Source organism: Carcharodon carcharias, chromosome 10 (assembly GCF_017639515.1).
Source record: "Carcharodon carcharias isolate sCarCar2 chromosome 10, sCarCar2.pri, whole genome shotgun sequence".
Classification (NCBI taxonomy): domain Eukaryota; kingdom Metazoa; phylum Chordata; class Chondrichthyes; order Lamniformes; family Lamnidae; genus Carcharodon; species Carcharodon carcharias.
Window position 1 is genome coordinate 116,313,011 of NC_054476.1, and position 24,661 is coordinate 116,337,671.

General features: G+C 43.3%; 1 protein-coding gene across 2 annotated transcripts in view; it reads right to left on the reverse strand.

Moving 5' to 3' along the window:
• LOC121283502 (14-3-3 protein gamma-B) overlaps positions 1 to 7,374 on the reverse strand; it is a 70,124-nt gene extending 62,750 nt beyond the window's left edge. The window contains exon 1 of one of the 2 annotated variants that reach the window (XM_041198157.1): positions 7,160 to 7,374. In XM_041198157.1, coding sequence (XP_041054091.1) covers positions 7,160 to 7,246 — 87 coding nt within the window. In that variant the 5' untranslated portion in view covers positions 7,247 to 7,374. The remainder of the gene's footprint in view (positions 1 to 7,159) is intronic. The other variant, XM_041198158.1, reaches the window with a different exon arrangement.
• Positions 7,375 to 24,661: the final 17,287 nt, after the last annotated feature.

Sequence of the window (24,661 nt, forward strand, 5' to 3'; positions counted from 1 at the left end):
CCTGTGGGAACCCACTCTGTACTTTGCCTTATGGTTTTACCACTCATTTGCTAAACTAATCACAATCCAACATTGGTGACTGGCAACAGCAGTTGGCAGAATTCTGAACCACATTTAAAAACATCATAAGTCGGTTGAAGACTATGAAAAACTAAAAGAAATATTCACAGAGCTGGTATTAAATGGGACATTTCAGACTGACCCAACTGAGGAATGGATGCTGAACTATCTTCTTGATACCATTAGACTTAAAAAAATACAATTAATTATTTTCAAGGTCACCATTTTAAAATTATTTCATGGGCTAGCTTTTATTGCCCAGCCTCATGAATACAACTGGAGTGGCTTGCTAGACCATTTCGGAGGGTAGTTAAGAGTGCATCACATTGCTGTTGGTTTGGAGTCACACAAAGACCAGACCAGTTAATGCTGGCGGATTTCCTTCCTTAAACAGCATTAGGTAACCAGATGGGTATTTGCGACAATCCAGTAATAATACTAGCTTTTTAAATCTAGATTTTATCTAATTGAATTTAAATTCCCTCTGCTGCTATGGTGGGATTTGAGCATGTCTTTTTTTTTCTTTCATGGGATAAGTGTGTAGCTGGCAAGATCAGCATTTGTTGCCCATCCCTAAATACTCTGGAGAAGGTGGTGGGGGAGTGGATCATTAGTCCAGACTTGTAGATTACTAGTCAGTAACATAACCACTATGCTGTCGTACCCTCCATTTAACACAAGAAACAGCAATCTAGAACTATTCAATACAAACAAGATAACTTGCAGAGAGCGAAGGCTGTTCAATACACTAACCATCATCTCTCGCTTCCAATGTGCAAGGTTAAAACATGGGTTACTAGTCATAATGACAATCATTTGAATGGGCAGCCTGTGCCATAAAGTAATCATTTTGACATGGGAACAACGTGCCACTTTATAACAATTACCAACATTACACGTACTTTCAGCTTTTCTTTGTTAGCACCATTTAAACTTGTGCAGTTCAATGTTAGCAACTAGTCCCATGTGGAAGGCTGGGAAATCCAGACGTGACTAATTGCATTTTTGATTAGCAAATGAAAAATGAGTAATAGACCCCATTGTTGATCATATGAACTCAATACTCATATTTGCAGTGAACTTTGAACTGTACTTTTGTGTGTTTGCTAGTAAAGTGGCAAGGTGAAAAGCAGAGATTGTGGGTGTTTTTTTGATCGTCAAATGATTTATTTCATTGCTTACTGAATGGGCAGAGAAGTTTAAGTATGTATAATGTGTGTATGAAGTATGTATCTGTGCGCAAGCAGTTTTCAATTACAATTAATGTACATAACTAAAACAGTGTCGCCACAGGCACACTTTTTAAACTTGTCAGTGATTTATATTGGATGATTAAAGAACCCAATCATCATATGTACACTTCCTTGGGCATTTTACATGTAAGGATGAGTTTTAAAGACAAGCTGGTTTCTGCAATCTAATATCCAGTATATTTAAACTATTAGAAAATCTTAAATCTAAAAGTGTAGTTTAAAGGAATTGAGAAGCTGATTTTTAAAAAGTTTATTTTCATAGGATGTGGGCACCGACAAGGCCAGCATTTGTTGCCCATTCCCAATTACTCTTGAACCAAGTGGCTTGCTAGGTTATTTCAGAGGGCAGTTAAAAGTCAACCACACTGCTGCAGGTCTGGAGTCACACATAAGGACAGTAGATTTCCTTCCCTAAAAGGACATTAATGAACCAGATACGTTTTTACAACAATTGATGATAGTTTCATGGTTGCCTTTACTAAGACCAGCTTTCAACTCCAGATTTTATAACTCAAATTCCACCCTCTGCCATGGTGGGATTTGCACCCGTGCGTTCAGGGCATTAGTCTGGGTCTCTGGATTACTAATCCAACCACACCACCAATATCTCTGCCTAAATTTGAAATGGCATCTCTAGGGATAACTAAGATACATCTCAAAATTATCTCCCCAGGCTATTCCAAAAAAAAAAGCAGCCAAATTCTACTGAATCTAATTGGCAGTTCTTTCAAATCCATTTCCATTGCCTGGGTAATCAGAACCATTGTTTGCGAGAAACTTGACTGCACTACATTCAATTAAACTTTCAAAGGACAGGAACTTATGACAAAGGCTGACAAATGCCTTAGACCTGATGGCTTGCATCTTAATGTCCTAAAAGAAGAGGCTGCAGAGATAGTGGATGCATTGCTTGTAACTTTCCAAACTTCTCTGGATTCTAGAAAGATTCCAGCAGACAGGTAAACCACAAACGTAATGCCACTATTTAAGAAAGGAGGGATGCAGAAAGCAGGAACCAAAGGCCAGTTGGCCTAAGAACTGCCACTGGCAAATTGCTGGAATTAAGGAGGTAGAAGCAAGACATTAAGAAAATCATAATGCAACCAAGCAGAGTCAACATGGTTTTATGAAAGGGAAATCATGCTTAAAGTTCTTTCAGGAAGTAACAAGTAGTGGAGAAAGGGGAACCAGTAGATGTAGTGTATTCAGATTGCCAAAAGACATCCAATAAGTTTCCACACAAAAGATTACTAAACTAGAGTTCATGGTATTGGGGGTAATATATTAGCATGGTAGAGAATTGGCTAACTAACAGAAAAGAGAGTCAGGATTAATGGGTCAACTGCAGTTTGGCACATTGCAATTAGTGGAGTGCTACAGGGATCAGTTTCGGGGCCTCAACTGGATACAATCCAAATTAATGATTTGGATGAAGGGGCAGAATGTACTGTAGCCAAATTTGCTAACAGTACAAAAAAGGAAACAGAATCTGCAAAGGGATACAGATAGGTTAAATGAGTGGCAAAAGAAATGGCAGATGGCATATAATGAGGTTATCCAACATGGCAGGAATAGAAAAGCAGAACATGAATTAAATGGAGATAGACGACAGAATGCTGGAGTACAGAGGAATCTGGGTGTACTTGTACACTAATCACAATATTAGCACACAGGCATAGCAAGTAATTAGGAAGGCAAATGAAATGTTGGCTTTTATTGAAGGGGAAATGGGGTATAAAACTAAGGAAGTCTTGTTACAACTGTACAGGGCAATGGTGAGACTACACCTGGAGTACTGTGTACAATTTTAGTCACTTTACTTGAGGAGGCACTTTAGGAAAGGTTCATAAAGTTGATTCCTGGGGTGAAGCATTTGCTTATGAGGAAAGATTGAGCAAGTTGGGCCTATACTCATTAGAGTTTGGAAGATTGAGAGGTGATCTTATTGAATCGTAAAATTCTGATGAGGCTTGACAGGGTAGAAGTTGACAGGATGTTTTCCCTTGTGGCAGAATCTAGAACTAGGTGGCAGAGTTTAAAAATAAGGGGTCTCCCATTTAAGACAGATGAAGAGGAATTTCTTTTCTCAGAGGGTCATTAATCTTTGGAATTCTCTTCCCCAGTGAGCAGTAGAGGCTGGGTCATCGAATATATTCAAAGCTGAGTTGGACAGATTTTTGATCTACAAAGGGGTTAAAGGTCATGGGAAGCAGGCAGGAAAGAGAGAGAAGTTGAGACCATAATCAGATCAGCCATGATCTTACTGAGTGCAGACCAAGCTTGAAGGGCTGAATGGCCTACTCCTGCTCTTATTTTTTGCAAATATTCGATACCAAACCACATAAGGAAATGTTAGGGCAAATAACCAAGAGCTTGACCAAAGAGCATCTTAAAAATGAGGGAAGAGAACAAGAGAGGCAGAGAGGTTTAACGGGGAAATTTCAGAAATATGGCCTTGGCAGCTGAAGGTACAGCTGCCAGTGGAGTGATTAAAATTTAAGATGGTAAAGTGATCAGAATGAGGAGTGCAGTTATCTGAGACAGTCGCAGGAGATTAGAGATAGGGAGGGCGAGGGCCATGGAGAGATTTGAAAAGAATGAGAATCTTATAAATCAAGGCATTGCTTCACCAGGAGCCAATGTAGGTCAGCGAGCACAAGGGTGATGGGTGAACAGGACTCAGTGAGAGTTAAGACACAGGCAGAATTTTTGATGATTGAACTTCATGGATGGTGGAACGTGGGAGGTGAGCTAAATAGTCACATCTAGAGGTAACAAAACCATGAAGGAGGGTTTCAGCAGGAGATGAGCTGAGGTAGGAGTAAAGTTGGGCAATGTTACAGAGATGAAAATCAATGGTCTCAGCAAAGTGCAGATTTGTGGTCGGGAGCTTATCTTAGGGACAAAGAAGACACCAAGGTTGTGAACAGTCCGTTTAAGTTTCAGACAGTTGCCAAAGGATAAAAAGGAGCTGGATAACAGAGCTGGGGACTGAAGACAATATCTTTGGTCTTTTCAGTACTTAATTGGGGAAAAGTTTCTGCTCATCCATTACTGCATGTCAAATAAACATACTGTTAAATTTAACAACAGTGGAGGAGTTGAGAAAGGTGGTGGTGAGATAGAGCTGGGCATTGTCGGTGTACATGTGAAAACTGACTCAATGTTTTCAGATGTTACTAAGGGCAGGATGCAGGTGAAAAATAGAAAGGGGCCAAGGACAGATCCTTGAGGGACAGAGGTAATGGTGTGCGGACAGAAACAGAACCATTGCAAGTGAGTCTCTGGCTACAAGTAGATGAGAATGGACCCAGGTTAGAGCAGTCCCACCCAACAGTGGAGAGGTGCTGGAGGAGGGCGGTGTGATCAACTGTGTGCAAGGCTGTGGAGAAGTTGAGAAGGTTGAGGAGGGAATCATGTATCTTTGTCATGGTTACATGGGATGTCATGTCACTTTGATAAGAGGCAGTTCAACACTGACAGGACCAGAAATGTGACTTAAGGGATTCAAGCATGGGAGTTCCGGGAAAGATGGACAGAGATTTGGGAGACGACAGCTCATTCAAGGACTTGAGCAGAAAGGGAGGTTGGAGATGGGGCAATAGTTTGCAAGGACGGAGGGGCAAAGGGTTTGTTTTCAGGGAGAGGGGCGGTGAGGGCAGATTTGAAAGAGAGGGGCACGGTAGCTGAGAAGGTACCCTTACCAATATCAGGCAACATGGGAGCCAGGAAGAGAAGTTGGGTGGTCAGCAGTTTAATGGGAAAAGGGTGGAAGAAAGAGGAGGTGGTAACAGCACAAATTCCTGTTGGGAATCTCAGAGACTTCACATGTGGCATTGTGTCCATCTGATGGGGTGGCCAGTTAGACAGAGCTTAGAGTCTGTACTCTTCCACTGAAATTGCAGAGGTTCCCAGAGGATTCTCCAGTTCATAAGGACACATTTGAAGACAGTGGCAGTGCTGAAAGGAGGTCAGTGTTATCAGATCAGGAAAAAAAAACATGCTTTTTTTGCATAAAAACGTGCCTGCAATTCAATAAACGCAGAAATGTGATACCATTCAGAAATCTCTCACCACCCCCTCCCCCCAAAAAACACGTCTTGGATTCGTTGGTTTCAAACCTGACTGATGCTCAAACTCAGGGGTGCCCGGCCAGCCTGGGGTGGGAGCCGGCTGGCGCAGAGTTATAACTGGCTGGGCTCTGGGTGCACACCCACCCACGTGCTGAACACAACCCTCTTGTCTGAACTTGATGCCAAGCGAAGGATAAGGAAATAGAATAACAAAAATCAGATAGCTGAGACATTGTAAATTACACCGACATCTAATCCGAGTACAGGGCGTTGGGAACATTTACTGGTTTAGGAGTGAGCTGATAATGCAGAGGCTCTGACCACGTTCATATTCGAGACCATATATTAGACGCCTCTCTTTCGTAATAGACATAACAGCATTGTTACACAGAATTATCCACTTTAGCAAATATTCACCAAATTGGAATATATTCAGCCCATTGCCACTCCTGGATTGAATGGCTGTTATAACTTCCTTTTTCAGAGGGAAATGTCAATGACAGCACAGAAAGCGGTGTCAATGCGGCCTTTGGGGGGTGGGGAGTAATGGGCGTACCTAACATAATACAGGCAAAAGGAACAAATGCTGCAATAAAGGCATTGGCATGCGGAGCAAAGACTGCGCCACTCCTAACGCCCAAAAAAATGGTAACGCGTCTTCCAGTGCTTGCTTCATTTTGAAAGGCGACCAGCCCACAAGCCACAGCCACTGCTGTCTAGGAAAAAGCGGGGCGGGGGTGGGGATCTCTCTTCACCTTGGTACATTTCCTTAGGAATTAGCATGCCTGCAGCGTGACACTGGCAGAATCTTCTCGAATTGCTGCCTCCCAGAAATGCTTTGTTCCATGATTGAAGCAGATTGGCTTCCCGGGGGCAGACAGCATTGCATTCCAGAGGTCTGGGGAGGGGAGGGAGAAAGTGCCTCCGCCACTCCCTTGCCCCTTTATTTTTGCGGGTCAGACACAGAACCTTTTGAGTGCAAGGGGTGAAATGGGGGGGGGGGGGCGGAAAGAGGGGCTCCATGAGGATCCGAGTGAGTGTCACTCAGAGGGAGGGAGATGTCAATTTCCAGCTGTCTAAACCATACACGGGTTTAACGGGTAGGGGTTTAAGGCATATCACTGAACGGGGGGGGGGGGGGAGGTTAATAGTAAGGGGAGCTGTTTAAAGCCATTTCATTTTGCTACATTTCAGCTGACACCGCGGGAAGGAAGAGACTCGATCGATGAAACACTGAAGAAAGCGCCGAGTTGGGCGAGAAATTGCTCTCAAAGGCACCGCCCCAGCACTCAGCCCGGGATTATCCGCAGTTCTTTTTATGTCGGGTCAAAAATTACAGGCATATCACCTGTTCGATCTCAAATGCAATATGAATTGACCCATTCACTTTACAATTCAACCATCATCTCCTTCGTGCAGGACTGGATATTACAAATCAGCCCACTGACTTATGAATTAAGAAGCTAAACTAGACATTCCTATTAAAAACTCTTTTTTTCCTTGCTCCCACCAGCACATCAAAAAAAAAATCCAGATCAGCCGCCTCCCACCGTGGGGCCTAGAAAGAAAATTTAAATGCCAAACAATGCGCTGAGACCTCGTCCATTCATTGCAAACAGGTCATCGCTTTGCGGCATCGCCCAGTGACACAGAGAGGCACGGGAAGAAGGGCTGGGATGGAGAGAGGGGGCGGGGGTGGAAGAAATAAATGCAAGAGTAGAGATAAATAAATGAATGGAGGAAGGCGGTGAAAATAAGTCACAAAGAACATACCGATTTCATTGCTGCTGCCATATCATCGTATCGTTCGGCTTGCTCAGCCAGCCTGGCTTTCTGCACTAGCTGCTCGCGGTCTACCATTTTGGCTAGCTGTGTATATTATACACGCGTATATAATACAATGCTGAACTATCTAAATTATTGCCTTATTCCTGCAGCAGCCTGTGTCGCCCAATTGCCGCAGCCCTGTCTCCCTGTCTCGCGCCGACAGGACACCCCCCACATTCCGCGCTGACGTCATTGCCCATATATAGGCGCCGCCCGGCGTCAACGTCACTGGCCAGCTGACTCCCGCCCCGGATTTCCTCTTTTGGAGACAAAGTAGCGAGCCCGCTCTCTCCGCCCCTCTCTCTCTTATTGCTGGGCTGCAGTTGCAGTTCCTGTCTCCCCTACCCCAACCACCTCCCTATTAAACTACACTTCCCAAGAAGGCCCAGCAAGAGGAGACTTTGCACTTAACCCAATCCTGGGCTTTTTTTGGGTCTTGCTGTGGCCCGTGAAATTGGAACCACCCAGTTTTAGGGTATGGGTCCAACTTCAGTGTTAAACTTATCGGTCTGACTCAGAGAGGACTCGAGGCTGAGTAATGTGGGAATTGCAGCGGTGACACAGTCGGAATGTGCAGTTAAAAAAAGACTTGCAATTATATAACGTCTTGCTTGACCTCAGAATTTTCCAAAATGCTTTACAACCAAGGAAGTGCTTTTGGAAGTGTAGTCACTGCTATAGTGTAGGAAAGTGCACAGCAATTATACTAATTTGAATTTTTCGAGGAGGTGACTAGTGTAGATGAGGGTAGTGTAGTTGATTTAGTCTACATGGACTTCAGTAAGGCTTTTGACAAGGTCTCGCATGGGAGACTGGTCAAGAAGTTAAGAGCTCATGGGATCCAGGGCAATTTGGCAAACTGGATTCAAAATTGGCTTAGTGGCAGGAGGCAGAGAGCGATGGCTGAAGGTTGGTTTTGCAATTGGAAGCCTGTGATGAGTGGTGTAATGTAGGGATCGGTGCTGGGACCCTTGCTGTTTGTAGTGTACGTTAATGATTTAGATGTGAATATAGGAGGTATGGTCAATAAGTTTGCAGATGACATGAAAATTGGTGGTGTTGTAAATAGTGAGGAGGAAAGCTTTAGATTACAGGATGGTATAGATGGGTGGTAAAATGGGCAGAGCAGTGGCAAATGGAATTTAATCCTGAGAAGTGTGAGGTGATGCATTTTGGGAGGACTAACATGGCAAGGGAATACACAATGAATGGTAGGACCCTAGGAAGTACAGAGGATCAAAGGGATCTTGGTGCACATGTCCATAAATCCCTGAAGGCAGCAGCACAAGTGGATAAGGTGGTTAAGGAGGCATATAGGATACTTGCCTTTATTAGCCGAGGCATAGAATATAAGAGCAGGGAGTTTATGTTGGAGTTGTATAAAACACTAGTTAGACCACAGCTGGAGTACTGTGTGCAGTTCTGGTCAGCACACTATAGGAAGGATGTGATTGCACTGGAGAGGGTGCAGAGGAGATTCACCATGATGTTGCCTGGACTGGAGCATTTCAGCTATGAAGAGAGACTGGATAGGCTAGGGTTGTTTTGCTTAGAGCAGAGAAGGCTGAGAGGGGACCTGATAGAGGTATACAAAACTATGCAGGGCATAGATAATCTGGATAGGAAGAAACTTTTCCCCTTAGTGGAGGTGTCAGTAATCAGGGGCCATAGGTTTAAGGTAAGAGGCAGGAGTTTTAGACGGAATTTGAGGAAAACTTTTTTCACCCAGAGGGTGGTTGGAATCCGGAACACACTGTCTGAGGGGATGGTGGAAGCAGGAACCCTCAAAACACTTGAGGTATTTAGATGAGCACTGGAAACACCATAGCATACAGGGCTATAGGCCAAGTGCTGGAAAATGGGATTGGAATAGATAGGTGCTTGATGGCCGGCATGGACAGGATGGGCCGAAGGGCCTGTTTCTGTTCTGTATAACTCTATGACTAAGGTTCCATTAGAGCAATAAATGACCAGATATCCTGTTGTAATAATGCTGGTTGAGGGATAACTATTGAACAGGACACCAGAAGAACTCCCCTGCTCTTCTTCCAAATGGTGTCACAGGATCTTTTACATCCACTTGAGAGGGCAGGCAAGGCTTCAATTTAACATCATCCAATGTAGCACTCACTCAATACTGTACTGGAGTATCCCTATTACTTACTTGCTCTGCTCCCTGAAGTGAGACTTGATCTCACAACCCCCTGATTCAGGGGCAAGATTGCTACGACTGAGCCACAGCTGACAATATTCTGAGGTTTATTGGATTAAAGGAACTGAATTAATGTAAAGGGAATTTATTGGGGGAGGGTGATGTGTATGTTCTTTTGAACATGATGACCACTTAGAAATAATTACATTAGATTTGTTGCTGGGTGAAGTGTGGAGATCACACATCAATCATACTAAATACACTGACAAAAATGACTAGTTCCAAGTGCAGTCAAAGGGAGGTTTAAAAGGTGCAAAGCCAAATGCTTTGTCATGAAGACAGTCTTCATGGACTCCACAGGTTTTGATATATAAAAAAAAGGTATTTAAATGAAAGCAAGAATCTCACCTTGGGATAGAGATGCTGCTTCTAGCTCTCTGATCTCGTGTGGTTACTGTCACTGGAAAATCCCCATCAATTCATTCCCCTGTGCATAAATTTTTCAATGGAATTAATTTGCTCTTAACAGTGTGGTTGTGTCAAGTCACCTTTATTTTTTTCTCATTTATCCTTTTAACACACTTGCAGCAACAGAAAAGTTTAATTATTGATTCATAGAATTGCAACACAGAAGGGGACCATGTAATCCATGTTGTTAGCTCTTCAACAAAACTGATCTAACCTCTCCACTATATAAATAAGATCAGATACTTATCAGCAAATTGGAGAGGCTTGAAAAAGAAAAAGCAATCACAGGGTTTTTGGGAAAGAACAGGAGAGTGAGTCTAATTGGATAGCTCTTTCAAACAGCCAGCAGAGGCACAATGGGATGAATGGCTTCCTATATGATTCTAAAGAACAAATCTGAACACTAGCAACTCAAGCCTTTCCCAAATCATAAAAAAAAAGTTGAGTCCATCCAGTTGTGAAGTGCATGAAGTGGGTACTAATGAGACAAAGTGGTGCCAAAAAGCCCACTTTACACATATAAAGCCCTTGAGACTTTATACACTGTGGTCAAATATCTCCAATGGATAGGACAACCCACTGCCATATGGAAGGTATGGAAAGCAATCAGTTAATGCAGTATCTGCAACCTGACACATTTGGAAGGCTGTGCAGAAGAACTGATGGAATGACTGCCAGTGATTTCATTGTTAGATATAGGGTTTGAGGTTTAACATCCTTCATTAACAGAGGAAGTTAGCTTGCTGTATGCCTTCACAACATTTATCTGAACTTAGTCAGTAACTTTCACGAAAGTGAAGTGGTGAAGATATCTCAGAAATCCAATAAATGGTGTCAAAAGGTGGACGTATGTCAGCAAGGTGTTGAAATTTGGCTTGACAATGCTGAGTGATACGTAGATTGTTATCCGTCCTTTGCTTATTTGTGAGAAATTTCACCTCCAGTATCACACACTTTGGAGAAAAGATACAATCTTCAGTCTGTCAGGACAGAGTGGGTAAGAAATTGTCTAACTGCTGAAAAAGGGGCATAGGGATCACTATATGCAACCTGCTGTAACACAAAACCATTCATTGCATTACAGGCAGCACATTAAGTTGGTGTTGCCTGCTTTTTTTCCATGATTTCTGCATGCATCCAGCATTACCTGTGCTCTCCATTGGCTGCATACAACCATAGGAGACCCAATATCACAAGTGGCTCGTGCTACTTAAAGGCAGTCTGCAGTCTTAAAGGGAAGGTATATTGTGACTGGGAGAGTCACAAAGATCATAAATTGACCTTAGCTGTGATACTTTAAGTGATGGATGAACATGCAAGATTGTGAGCACCATGGGTTTTAGACATGGAATGGAAGAGCTGGAAAGAAGGAGAAACATCCTGCATCAGCTAAGAGGCAGAAAGGACTCTAGACTTGGTGGTATTGGGAACAGGTAGCAGCGGAGGTCAATGCCAAGAATGTTGCTCTAAGAACCAATGGAAAAAGAAGTTTACTAATTTCACACAGTTGTCAAGGTGAATGAGGTTAGTCTCCAAATGATATATCCCACCAACTGCACCACCAGCCTCATCCACTGCTCAATTCACTATACTTCCATCGCCTGCTGCTGACAAATCTATTGATCTGTACTCAACCTTTCAATTCATATGCTTTACTCATCCTCACCCACTTAGCATTATTTATGCCTCATACCGACAACTCAAAGTTCACACACACTGGTAGCTATTCAACCATGACAGCACATCACCCAAGCATATTGCATAATATTCACTAAAGCATATCCCTCTTTCCTGCAAGAGAAGAACATAAGAATGTAAAAAATAGGAGCAGGAGTAGATCACATGGCCTGTTGAGCCTGCTCCACCATTCAACACGATCATGGCTGATCTTGGGCTTCAACTGCTCCCCATATCCTTTAATTCCCTGAGAGACCAAAAATCCGTCTATCCCAGCCTTAAATGTATTCAATAATGGAGCATCCACAACCCTGTGAGGTAGAGGATTCCAAAGATTCACAAACCTTTCTGTGAAGTAATTTCTCCTCATCTCCGTCCTAAACGATTGGCCCCTCATCCTGAGACTGTGTCCCTGTGTTTTAGATTTCCCAACGAATGGAAATAATCTCTCAGCATCCACCCTAACAAGCCCCTTCATAATTCTGTATGTTTCAATGAGATTGCCTTTCATTCTTCTAAACTCCAGAGAATATAAGCCCAATTTCCTCTCATCGTAGGACAACCCCCTACCCCAGTGACCAATTTAGTGGACCTTTGCTGTACCACCTCCAGTGCAAGTATATCCTTTCTTAAAAATGGAGACCAAAACTGCACACAGTGCTCCAGCTGTGGCCTCACCAAAGCTTTATACAACTGTAGCAAAATTTCTTCATTCTCATACTCCAATTCCCTTACAATTAAGGTCAACATACCATTTGTCTTCCTAACTGCTCGCTGCACCTGCATGCTAACTTTCTTCATTCTTTGTACAAACACGCCAAAGTCTCTTTGAACATCAACGATTAGACGTTTCTCACCTTTCAAAAAATATTCTGCTTTTTTATACTTATCACCAAAGTGAATAACTTCACACTTTCCTATACAGGCACCAGACCCTATATCCAGCGTCCCAACATCCAGAAAGAGCCAAACCAGCAATTTGAAATTGGCACACAAGCCCTTTTGTTCTTTTTTAAAAATAAAAAACTGCGGATGCTGGAAATCCAAAACAAAAACAGAAACAGAAATACCTGGAAAAACTCAGCAGGTCTGGTAGTATCGGTGGAGAAGAGTACAGTTGACGTTTCGAGTCCTCATGACCCTTCAACAGAACTGAGTAAAATTAGGAAAGGGGTGAAATATAAGCTGGTTTAAGGTGGGGGGGTGGGGTTTGTTGGGACAAGCAGCCAGTGATAGGCACCTATCACTGGCTGCTTGTCCCAACAAACCACCACCCCCCCCACACACACACACACACACACACACCACTCCCCCATCCCCCCATCCCACCGCCTCTCTTTTATTCTTTACTTGATTCTCCTGGTTCTGTGATATTTTGTTATCTTGGTTTCAGGAAAGGCTCTACAGTGACCTCTTCCACTGGCTTTCCACTTCTTTTCAAGAAGCATAACTGACACATGACCTTGTCAGTGAAGTCTGAGGGCATTATTTCTTTACAATCAGTGATGCTGTCTGTTTCGGGGATCCCTGGGATATACTGGGAGAATGCATCTGGACGACTCCCTGACTTCTTCCCATCGCTGGTCAAATTTTCCAGGGACAGCTGGGGAGCAGGAACAGTCCAGTTGCAGGTATCCAATTCAGGGTGTTATTGGGGGTCATTAATTGTGCTTTTGTGCAACAATTTGAATGCTGTAGGAGATGTACAGGGCCCATGGATCTTCAATGGCTCACCGGCTGTAATGAGGTGAAGGAGGAGGCTGCTGTTTGTAACTTTAATTTTCATATTTTATTTTACTTTATTTGATGTATTTTATGTATTATAAGCACAGGACCCAAAATCCATAAAATCCCCAAATCCGGCACACATCCATTCCTGAGCTTCCCAGATATGGGATCCGGTGCCTATATTATAAATGATCTGCTGTCTTGTTGCCCACTCACCTAAGCAGTCTATACCTCTTTGCAGCCTCTCTGTATCCTCTCCACAGCTTATCTTTCCACCTAGCTTGTAATCACCAGCAAACTTAGATACCTTATCCCTGTCTCCTCATTTAAGTCATTGACGTAGATTGTAAATAGCTGAGGCCCCAGCACCGATCTTTGCACCACTCTGCTATTCACTGCCTTCCAACTTGAAAAAGCCCCATTTATACTCACTCTCTCCTTTCTATCCTTTAACCAAACCTCTTTACAAGCTATGATATTACCTCCAACTCCATGAGCCCTTATCTTACCTATTAATGTTTTTGTGAGGCACCTTATCAAATGCTTTTTGGAAATCCGGGTATATTATATCTACTGGTTCCCCTTCATCTACCCTACTAGTTACAGCCTCAAAAAACTTGAATAAATTTGTAAACAGGATTTCCCTTTAGAGTATCGGTTACATCTCTTTTAGAGCCTTAATTGCTGCCTCTCTGGTAGTTGTATATAGTTGCTTTACCTCAACTCATCCCTACCACTATAAGGAATGATTTACTGTTGAAGATGAACAGGTCAATGCCCAGCCTCTCCCATGGCCTGGTCAGGAACAGTGTGGGGATGAGGGGCACCCTTTGATCCTGCCTGTGCAGCGCACACACCTGGCAATTTGCAATGGTGACTTCAATCACCTTGGAAATGCCTGGCCACCATCCTATACACTTGGTGATACCCAGGTGGCCCTGGTATATTTTTTGAAGGATCTCTTGCATGATTAGCTGCTCATCGCAGACCAGGAGGTCATCTAAAGAAGGTGGCAGATAGTGGCAGGCAGCAGGATAACTCTTTTAACATCCATAGAGGAGACAGTGCTGGCCATCAAGAGAAGTAGCATCCCAGATGTGGTGGCCACTGGTGGACATGGAGGAATGGTGATGAGAGTATACCTAATCCCCCTTCTCTTATCTCACTTCTTCCTCCTTCCGCAATCTCTTCTGACTTAGAAGCTGCAGGTGGTAAATTTCTACTCTGTCCTCACCACAACACAACCCTTGTTACATTTTCATTCCAGAAACCCAAGAGCTGGAACCTTCCCAGTCAGTGGAAGTATACAATGTAGATGAAGAGACACCATCACTCAATCTACTACCAGCTACCAGCTCACAGAGACTGATACTGAGAATATTTTAAAGACTAGGATAGCGGAGGGATCTGCTATGATGAGACAATGGGCACAAAAACATAGGAGACAGGGTGGTGGAAAAGGATAGCATAGGTACCAGGTCACTGGAGTGTGAGTTCTGCTGCAAAGTAGTGAGATGAGGATGTCATATGAGCCAGACTACAAAAAAAGGATGATGGATGTAGATGTCAAATGTTTGCTACTGGAAAGCCTGACAGAAAGTCTGTGCTTAATGTCAAGGAGCACCGAGGAGTTTAGCACAAACCTGGTCTGGGGCTTTGCAGAGAGTTTGGAAGCCACCCTTTCCAACATGGAAAATTGGGTGGTCACCTCCTTCAGCATGCCTCTGAAACCAACTATGACACAGTGTCTGATGACTGATGTCACAGCTTCTATTGCAGCAAAAAAAGCTTCCATCAACTGTTTGAGTGCAGCAGTGGAAGCACAGTCTGCTGCCTCACAAGCCCAGATTGCTGCCATCATGACACTGGATACATCTGTTCAAAGGGGCTTAATCACTGCCCGGTTCTCCAACAGATCAGTGGGACTGCTGTGGCGCTGCCCCAGGAGAGTGGCAGTGTCTCCTTGGGGCAAAAACTTGCTGTCCTCACTGACAATGACAACATTCCTGTTCTCACCTAAGCCACTGCATCAGCGCCCTCACTGTTGCCCATCAGCTAACCAGCTCGGACTCCTGCAGCTGAGTTGAGATGATATACTGAAGCTGGGCCCTCTGGGTTGCTCTCCAAAGCTAACTGCAGTCTGCCCTGTTAAAGGTCACCAACCATTCACCATCCCAGGCTGCAGCCCTTATAAGGGATGAAGAATTTTTTTTCTTTATTCTTTCATGAGGAGTGGGTATTTCTGGCAAGGCCAGCATTTGTTGTCTATCCTTAACTCCTCTTGAACTGAACATTTCAGAGGACAATTAAAAGTCAACCACATTGGTGTGGGTCTCAAATCACATGTAAGATAGACCAGATAATGACATCAGCAGATCCCCTAAAAGAGAACCAGATGGGTCTTTACAACAATAAAGGATAGTTTCATAGTCATCATTACTGAGACTGGCTTTATATTCCAAGTTTATTAATTGAATTTAAATTCCTCTAGATGCCATAGTGGGATTTGAACCCACATCCCCAGAGCATTAGCCTGGATCTCTAGATTACTAGTCCAGTGATATTACCATTACCCACCATCGCTATAACCACCATTTCATATTTCATAGGCAAAGGCACACAGAAGGCAGGCACTGAGAGAATGCAAAGAAATGATTAGTTTACATTGGTATAGAGTAATTCATGGATTAATTTATAACATAAATTATGGATTGCCATATTCATTTTTGGTCAGTGTAAGGAGAGACCATGGGGTCCTTGGTGAAAAGAGAGATGCAGTTGAGGCTATTGGATCACTCATACATTATTTGATCATGTGTACAGCCTGGGCAGAAAGGGGCTCTTACATTGTAGATTCCCTTCATCTTCCTATTTCTCCACTTCTTGTTGCACTTCTTACTCCTCCTGATCCTCCTGCTCTTCCTCATGTTCCTGCTCCTCAGCTTCTTATCTAATAGGTTGTGGCACAGCCTGTCCCCTCAGGAATGCAGCATACTCCTACAAATCTTGAGACTCACTCAGCTGAGTACCGCAGGGCTCCTCCAGAGCAATCAAAGCAGCGGAACCATTGGTTGAGGATGCCAATGGTGTACTCAGTAACAGTCCTTGTGGTAGCATGGTTGTCATTGTTGGCCCGCTGTTCATTTTTGTATTTGTTCCGGACTGGACTCATGAGCCATGTGACCATGTCGCTCATTAACCAATCTTTGACTTGCTGTGGTAAGTGAAATACAGGTCACACAGAGGACTGTGAAGGAATTGTGACTACCACCAGGATGGCAGTCATTAATCTGTATGATGTTCCTGCCTGTGGTCACGCACCAGTTGCACGTTGAGGGAGTGAAGCCCCTTTCAGTTCATGAAAAAGGCTGACTTCACCTGAAGCACACAAGACAGTGAGCATGAAATCAATGGTACTGTATACAAGTGAGAAATCTGTGATTTATACAAACCCTTGCACTCACTCTGCCTACTTGATCCTTGCAAGAAGGAATGAGGTGCAGCTGTCTGTCTGTATAGAGAGCCTCAATAACCTCCTTTATATAGCAGTGCACTGTGTGATATTGCTTAGGTCTCCAGCAGCAAACTGCAAGGTATCAGATGCATAAAAATTAAGACCCACAGTCACCTTGGCAGTGACAGATGATGTGATTCTTGTCCTGCTTTGAGTTTGCAATTGTAACAGCAGCAGTGGGCAGATTTCAGTCTTGACCTCATTAGTAAAGGGAAGACTCCTCAAACAATGGTTATCATTGAAGCTGAGGTAAGAGATTTGCTTCCTAAATACATTCAGGAGATATGGCCTCCTGCTTGTTCCCTACACCCTCCCTCTCCTAGCAGTTTGTCTTGCTCTACGTGACCTCTCTTCATTCTCTCAGCCATGCTCAATTCCCAGAGGAAGCCTTACTAGGCCTTGCATTTTTGGAAGTAACTTGTTTCAGCACAAGCTTTTAAATGAATAAAAACATTCTTCAACATCAGCCGGACCACTTCCTGTAAAATGTTCAAACTTTTGGCAAGTGTAGGAGAGCACAAAAACATGTACAATTTTACCAGCCACCAGAAAAAGACAATCAGCAACTAACCTGTAAATAGTTCATGATTCCTTTAAATAGCACTAGTAAGCGGGCCCTTCCTGTAATTTAACATTGTGTTCAGCTGTGCAAGAACATGGTATCTGATACTGACAGTGGTGGCATCAAATCAGCATTTGCCCACTGATTGACATCAGAATTTGTCTGCTCTGCAAGCTGTCAGCACTCGTTAGGTGTGTGCTCACCAATCCCTTTACAAAGTTGGCTTCCTGTGCACTTTCCTCTGAAATGTGCATCCTGTGCATCATGGATGCCATTTTTGCACTTTCAGAGGCTTCATACACCTAAAACATCTTATGCTGCAGAACCCAGTTTTACCTCCATGGTGTCCTTACCTGTTATGAGGACACCATTGTGATTGTTAGCTTGAGAGCTGTTCTCCTTCAGTTCTGGCCTCTTGTATGTCCCCAACCTCCTTCATCCCACTATTGGAGACAGTAGCTTCGGTTGATATGACCCTAAACTCTGGAGCCCCCTCCCTAAGCCATTCCATTCCATCTATCCCCTCTCTCTCCTCCTTTAAGATGCTCCTTGGAACCTATGACTTTGGTCACCTCTCCAAAGGATTTTATTTAATTCTTTCTGAACAAAGTCAATTTAGATGTGAGATCTATTGGCTTGGTGCCAATTTTTATCTGAATCTGCAACTGTGAAGTGCCTTGGGGTATTTTAATAGGTTAGGACTATTGACTATGATCATCATCCTGACTTGCTAGTGACTCACAGGCTCCAGTGATGATGTCATGTGTATTTGCGCCAGTGAGTTCAGACCTGACAGTAGACAGTGCCCAAATCTTATCTTACTGTTTAACAATCTATTTGTTGCTAGCTTTTTTCCTTAAAAAAAAAGCTATCTTTCACCCCCCTGGATTTTCATTATTTCAGCTATATTGTGCCAAACATAAATAAGGAATTTAAAGACATTTCCAGATTGGGGCTGAAATAGAACTGTCAGCCTTGACTCAGTGGTAGCTCTGTCACCTCTGAGTCAGAAGTTGTGGATAAAATGACCATGCCAGAGACTGCAACACACAATTTAGGCCAGTAGCTCTCAAACATTTTTGGTTGAATGACCCATTTTCCATTGAATTTGCAATAATAGATCTCCCATCTAAATAGATTTTGCTCGGAAAGAATTAAATAAAATCCTTTGGAATGGGATCAGGAGAAACAGCAAGATCTTAAAATGCTCAAAGATCAAACCAAGCAGGAACCCCAAACCCTCAATAACATCTGTGAAATGGCTAAAAGAGATTTTGATCAGAAGAAAAGTAAGTGTTGGCCGACAAAGGAGCCATTTTGATCTCATTGTCTTGAAAGGAGAGTTTACCACATTTGAGTTTGGAAAATGAGCTTAAAGATGGACTTACACCTACAGCTAATGAAAAGGATGACAATTGGGCTGCGGACTTAAGTGAACATTTTTTGCCAAGTTAAAGAATGGACATAGGAAAAAAAATGCAGGTTCTGAGTTTTGGTAATTCTGTGATGTTTAAATCCTGCTAACCCTACTTGTCCAAAAATATGATTTTTGCTTTGGTTAAACCTTTGTAACTTTATAATGCAATAGGTGTAATTCTGGAACAAAATGAAATGTTTACCTGTACAGTATGCAATAAGCTATTCATTAGAAGCTTGTGCTGTTAAGTACTTGTGAAGAAATTGTAAAGAAACTTCACTGTAATGAAGATTTCTTTCTTCTAAGGCGAGGTGTTATGAAAGCAATACAACCTCGTTAGAGCAGAGGTCATGATCTTCAACTCCCAATGGACCTCAGAGCTTTTGTACATGCAGAGCTCTGCAATTTTTTACGTTCTGTGGGCTCAGTGTGCCTGTGCAGGAAGCGAAACCATGCAAAAACTCTGGTCATGTGACTGGGTGTGGCATGTCACGGAGGGCTAGTGACCCAGGCAGGGGACAGGAGAGTGGACAAGGAGGGGTCCCAAAGGGAGAGACGACAGGAAGAGGTCCCAAAAGAAGAGTCCCAGAGAGGGGACAAAGACAGGGAAAGGTCCCAGTACAGTTAAAAAGAGAGGAGCAGAGAAACAGACTCCAATTAGGAAAAGGCTGAAGGGAGCACTCTTTAAGTGAAGGAGGCGGTCGAACGTTGGTGACTTCATGCTGCAGGCCATTGAGACAAAGGTACTCCTTTGGAGCAGTAGTGTTCTGCTGGGCACTGCTGAAGAGCTGAAGTTGTGCTTGGGAGCTGGTGCTTGAGTCCAAGGAGACAGAATCTCGGGAGATGAGATTGAAACCCTGCAAGGTGGGCCTTTGTTGTTACCATCTGTGTTGGGGCAACCTTTGAAGAGAATTCCCAGGTTAGATCTTCGAAGGTGAAGACTGGAATCCTGCGTGAGGGAGACAGAGTTTCAGTGAGATTGGTTGACTCACAGTATTACTGACACCTGGTGTATTGTTCAGAAATCTGTGGACTCTGTCTTGGTAGCATTTGCCATTTATTGTGTGGTGTTGTGTGTTTGACCATAGTTTGTATGTAAATTCTGTAAATTCACATGTATGTCATATTAACCCTGATTGTCAGAATATAGGATGGATATTGTAAATTGTTTTATCCTTCTGACCTTGTATAGCAAAGTTTATTCTTGCTTCTTCAAAATCCGTGGAATCTTATGGTTTTATTCACTGAACACACGGGAGATGGCTACTCCTGCTTCAGCTCTCCAACACTGGGTCTCAAGAAGAAAAAAAATGAAGAGTGACATCACAGGAAAACAGTAAGTTCATTGGTTGGTGAGAAACTGCTGTTAGGGAGTGTCTTTAAATAGCTGTAAATTAGAAAAGTGTATTATTTTTAAAGAAGTAGCTATTTGTTTTTAAGTAAGAAACACTTGGAATAGGGGAATAAAGTTAAGCCAGGGCCAGTCAAATAAAGTAATATAAGTAAACCAAAGTACCAAGTAAAGTTAATGTAAGGGAAGTAAAGCTAAGACATGACAGGGCAGCTCCGTCATGTGGAATGCATGTCCTGTGATATATGGGAAGTCGTGGACACTGCTGGTGTCCTAGATGACCACATGTGCAGGAAGTGCTGCCAGCTGCAGAAACTTGAGCTCCAGGTTCCAGAACTTGTGCGATGGCTGGAGTCACTTTGGCGCATCTGTGAGGCTGAGAGCTACGTGGATAGCACATTCAGAGAGGTGGTCATACCGCATGCAGGCTGAAAGGGAATGGGTGACTGCCAGGCAGTCCGAGAGAACCAGGTAGTGCAGGAGTCCCCTAGCATTGCGCTCACAAATCAGTTTTCCCTTTTGGATACTGGTTCCTCAGAGGAGTGCAGTCAGAGCCAAGCCTGTGACACCATGAGTGGTTTGGCTGTACAGGATGGGAAGAAAATTAGTGGAAGAGCAGTAGTGATAGGGGATTCATTAGTTAGGGGAACAGAGGGATGTTTTTGCGGCCATAGATGTGACTCCAGGATGTTGCCTCCCTAGTGCCAGGGTTAAGGATGTCACCGAGCGGCTGCAGGGCATTCTTCTGGGAGAGGATGAACAGCTAGAGATTGTGGTCCACATTTATACCAATGACTTAGGTAGAAAGGTGAATGTGGTCCTGCGATCAAAATTTAGGGAGTAGGTCAAAAATTAGCAAGGAGAGCCCCAAATGTAGTGATCTTCAGATTACTCCCAGTGCTGCATGCCAGTGACCACAGAAATAGGAGGATAAGACAGATGAATGTGTGGCTGGAAAGATGGTGCAGGAGGGAGGGCTTTATATTGCTTGGACACTGGGACTGGTTCTGGGGAAGATGGCACCCTACAAGCCAGATCACCTAAGCAGAGCCGGGGCTGAGCTGCTTGTGGGGCATTTTGCTAGTGCTTTTGGAGTGGCTTTAAACTAATTCGGCAGGAGTGTGACAACCAGAAGAGAGTATTAGAGAGGAATACTAGGGTGCACAAAATACTGGGAGAGACAGATAGCTCTAGTATAGAGAATAGTAAGTTAATAGGTGGAGTTGGAGTAAGGGAGAAAGTCATGAAGTCTAAATCAATGTTACTGTGTATGTATGTGAATGAACGGAGTATAGTAAATAAGATTGGGGAGTTACAGGATCAGATTGCCATGTGGAAATATGATGTTCTGGTGATAACAGAGACCTGGCTCAAGGAAGGGCAGGACAGGGTGTTAAATATTCCTGGGTACAAGGTATTCAGAAAAGGTAGGAAAGGAAGGAAAGGTGGAAGGGTGGCAATGTTGGTTAAGGAGAGCATTGCAGTGCTGGAGAAAGAGGATGTCCCAGAGAGTTCAAGGACAGAATGAACTTGGCTAGAGCTAAGGAACAAAATGGGTGCAATTACATTGCTTGGCATAGTCTATAAAAACAAAAAACTGCGGATGCTGGAAATCCAAAACAAAAACAGAATTACCTGGAAAAACTCAGCAGGTCTGGCAGCATCGGCAGAGAAGAAAAGAGTTGATGTTTCAAGTCCTCATGACCCTTCAACAGAAATGATTTTTCTTTACAAGGAGAAGGCTGAAATATAAGCTGGTTTAAGGTGGGGGGGCGGGGAGAGAAGTGGAGGGGGGGTGTTGTTGTAGGGACAAGCAAGCAGTGATAGGAGCAGATCATCAAAAGATGTCACAGAGAAAAGAACACAGAGGTGTTGAAGTTGGTGATATTATCTAAACGAATGTGCTAATTATGAATGGATGGTAGGGCACTCAAGGTATAGCTCTAGTGGGGGTGGGGTAAAATCTTAAATCTTTTATGCCCCCCCCACCTCCACTAGAGCTATACCTTGAGTGCCCTACCATCCATTCTTAATTAGGACATTCGTTTAGATAATATCACCAACTTCAACACCTCTGTGTTCTTTTGTCTGTGACATCTTTTGATGATCTGCTCCTATCATTGCTTGCTTGTCCCTACAACAACACCCCCCCCACTTCTCCCCCCCCCCACCCACATTAAAACAGCTTATATTTCACCCCTCTCCTTGTAAAGAAAAATCAGTTCTATTGAAGGGTCATGAGGATTCGAAATGTCAACTCTTTTCTTCTCCGCCGATGCTGCCAGACCTGCTGAGTTTTTCCAGGTAATTCTGTCTTTGTTTTGGCATAGTCTATAGACTGCCAACTAGTGGAAAGGATGTAGAAGAACAAAACTGCAGGGAACTTACAAGAAGATGCAAACACTATAGAGTAGTTATAATGGGGGACTTTAATTACCCAAAAAGGACTGGGATACATGGACAAAGGGGCCATAGCTGAGGTATTAAATGATACTTTGCATCCATCTTTACCAAAGAGGTAAATGCTACCCAGCTCATGGTGACAGAGGAAGCTCTGTCACTAGAAGGGTTCAAAATTGATAAGGAGGAAGTGTTGAATAGACTTTCGGTATTTAAATCATGTTTAATTAACTTGCTGCAGCCTTTTGAAGAGGTAACAGAAAAGGTTGATGGGAGTAATGCTGTTGATGTGGTGTACATCGACTTTCAAAAGGCATTTGATACAATGCCACACAACAGACTTGTGAGAGAAGTTATTGCTCATGGAATAAAAGGGACAGTAGCAATGTGAATACAAAATTGGCTGAAAAATAGGAAACAGAGAGTATTGGTCAATGGATATCTTTCAGGCTGGAGGAAGGTTTGTTATGGAGTTCCCCAGGGGTCGGAATTGGGACCCTTGCTTTTCCTGATATATATTAATGATGTAGATCTTGGTGTGCAGGGGACATTTTGAAAGTTTGTGGATGATACAAAGCTTGAGAGTGTTGAAAACAGCGAGGAGGACAGTGTAGAACTTCAAAAGGACATAGACAAGTTGGTGGAGTGGGCAGATAGGTGACAGATGAAGTTCAAAGCATGAGGTGATTCATTTTGGTAGGAAGACCATGGAGAGACAGTATAAAATAAGGGGTGCAGGAGCAGAAAGACCTGGGTGTATATGTGCATAGATCATTGAAGGTGGCAGGACAGGTGGAAAGAGCAGTTAATTAAGCATATGGTATCCTGGGCTTTATTACTAGGGGCATAGAATACAAGAGCAGGGAGGTTATGCTGAATTTATATAAGACACTCATTAGATCGCAGCTGGAGTATTGTGTATAGTTCTGGGCACCATATTATAGGAAGGATGTGAACACATTGAAGAGAGTTTAGAAGAGGTTTACAAGAATGGTTCCAGGGATGAGAAACTTCAGCTACGAAGATGGATTGGAAAGGTTGGGACGTTCTCCTTGGAGGGAAGAAGGCTAAGAGGAGATTTGATAGAAATGTTGAAAATCATGCGGGGCCTGGACAGAGTAGATAGGGAGAAAAAAACAAAAAAACTGCAGATGCTGGAAATCCAAAACAAATCTGTCGAAGGGTCATGAGGACTCGAAACGTCAACTCTTTTCTTCTCCGCCGATGCTGCCAGACCTGCTGAGTTTTTCCAGGTAATTCTGTTTTTGTTTTAGATAGGGAGAAGCTGTTCCCACTCGTAAAAGGATTGAGAACAAGAGGACACAGATTTAAAGTGATTTGCAAAAGAAGCAAATATGACGTGAGAAAAAAACTTTTTGGGTCCAGAATGCATTGCTTGGAAGTGTGGTGGAGGCAGGTTTAATCAAGGCATTCAAGAGGGCATTAGATGATTACTTGAATAGAAACAATGTGCAAGGGTTACGGGGAAAAGGCAGGGCAATGGCACTAAGTCACAATGCTTATTTGGAGAGCTGGTGCAGATGCGATGGGCTGAATGGCCTCCTTCTGTGCCGTTAAAATTCTGTGATTCTGTGAAGTTAGTTAAACATGATTTCCCCTTTAGAAATCCTTGCTGGCTCTTCCTAATCAACCCACATTTTTCCACGTGACTACTAATTCTATCCTGAATAATTTTCTCTAGAATCTTGCCCATCACTGAAGTTAAACTGACAGGTCTATAATTGCTGGCCTTATCCTTACAACTTTTTTTGAACAAGGGTTTGCAATTCTCCAGCCCTTTGGCAACAACACCCCCCCCCACCCTCCCTCCCGAGTCTGGGGAAGACTGAAAGATTATGGCCAATTTCCCTGCAATTTCCACGCTTTCTCCCTTCAATATCCTTGGATGCATCTCATCTGGTGCCTTATCAGCCTTAAGTTTATCCAACACTTCCTCCTTTTCCATTTTGACAGAGTTTCCTCCTCTGTCATCTTGACCTCGGCAGCATCTACTTTCTTGGTAAAGACAGGTGCAAAGTATTCATTTAACACCTCAGCCATGCCCCCTGTCTCCATGTGTAAAGCCCCTTTTTAGTCTTTAATCGGCCCTACTCCTCCTTTTACCACCCTCTTACTATTTATGTGCCAATAGAAGACTCTGGGATTCCCCTTTATGTTG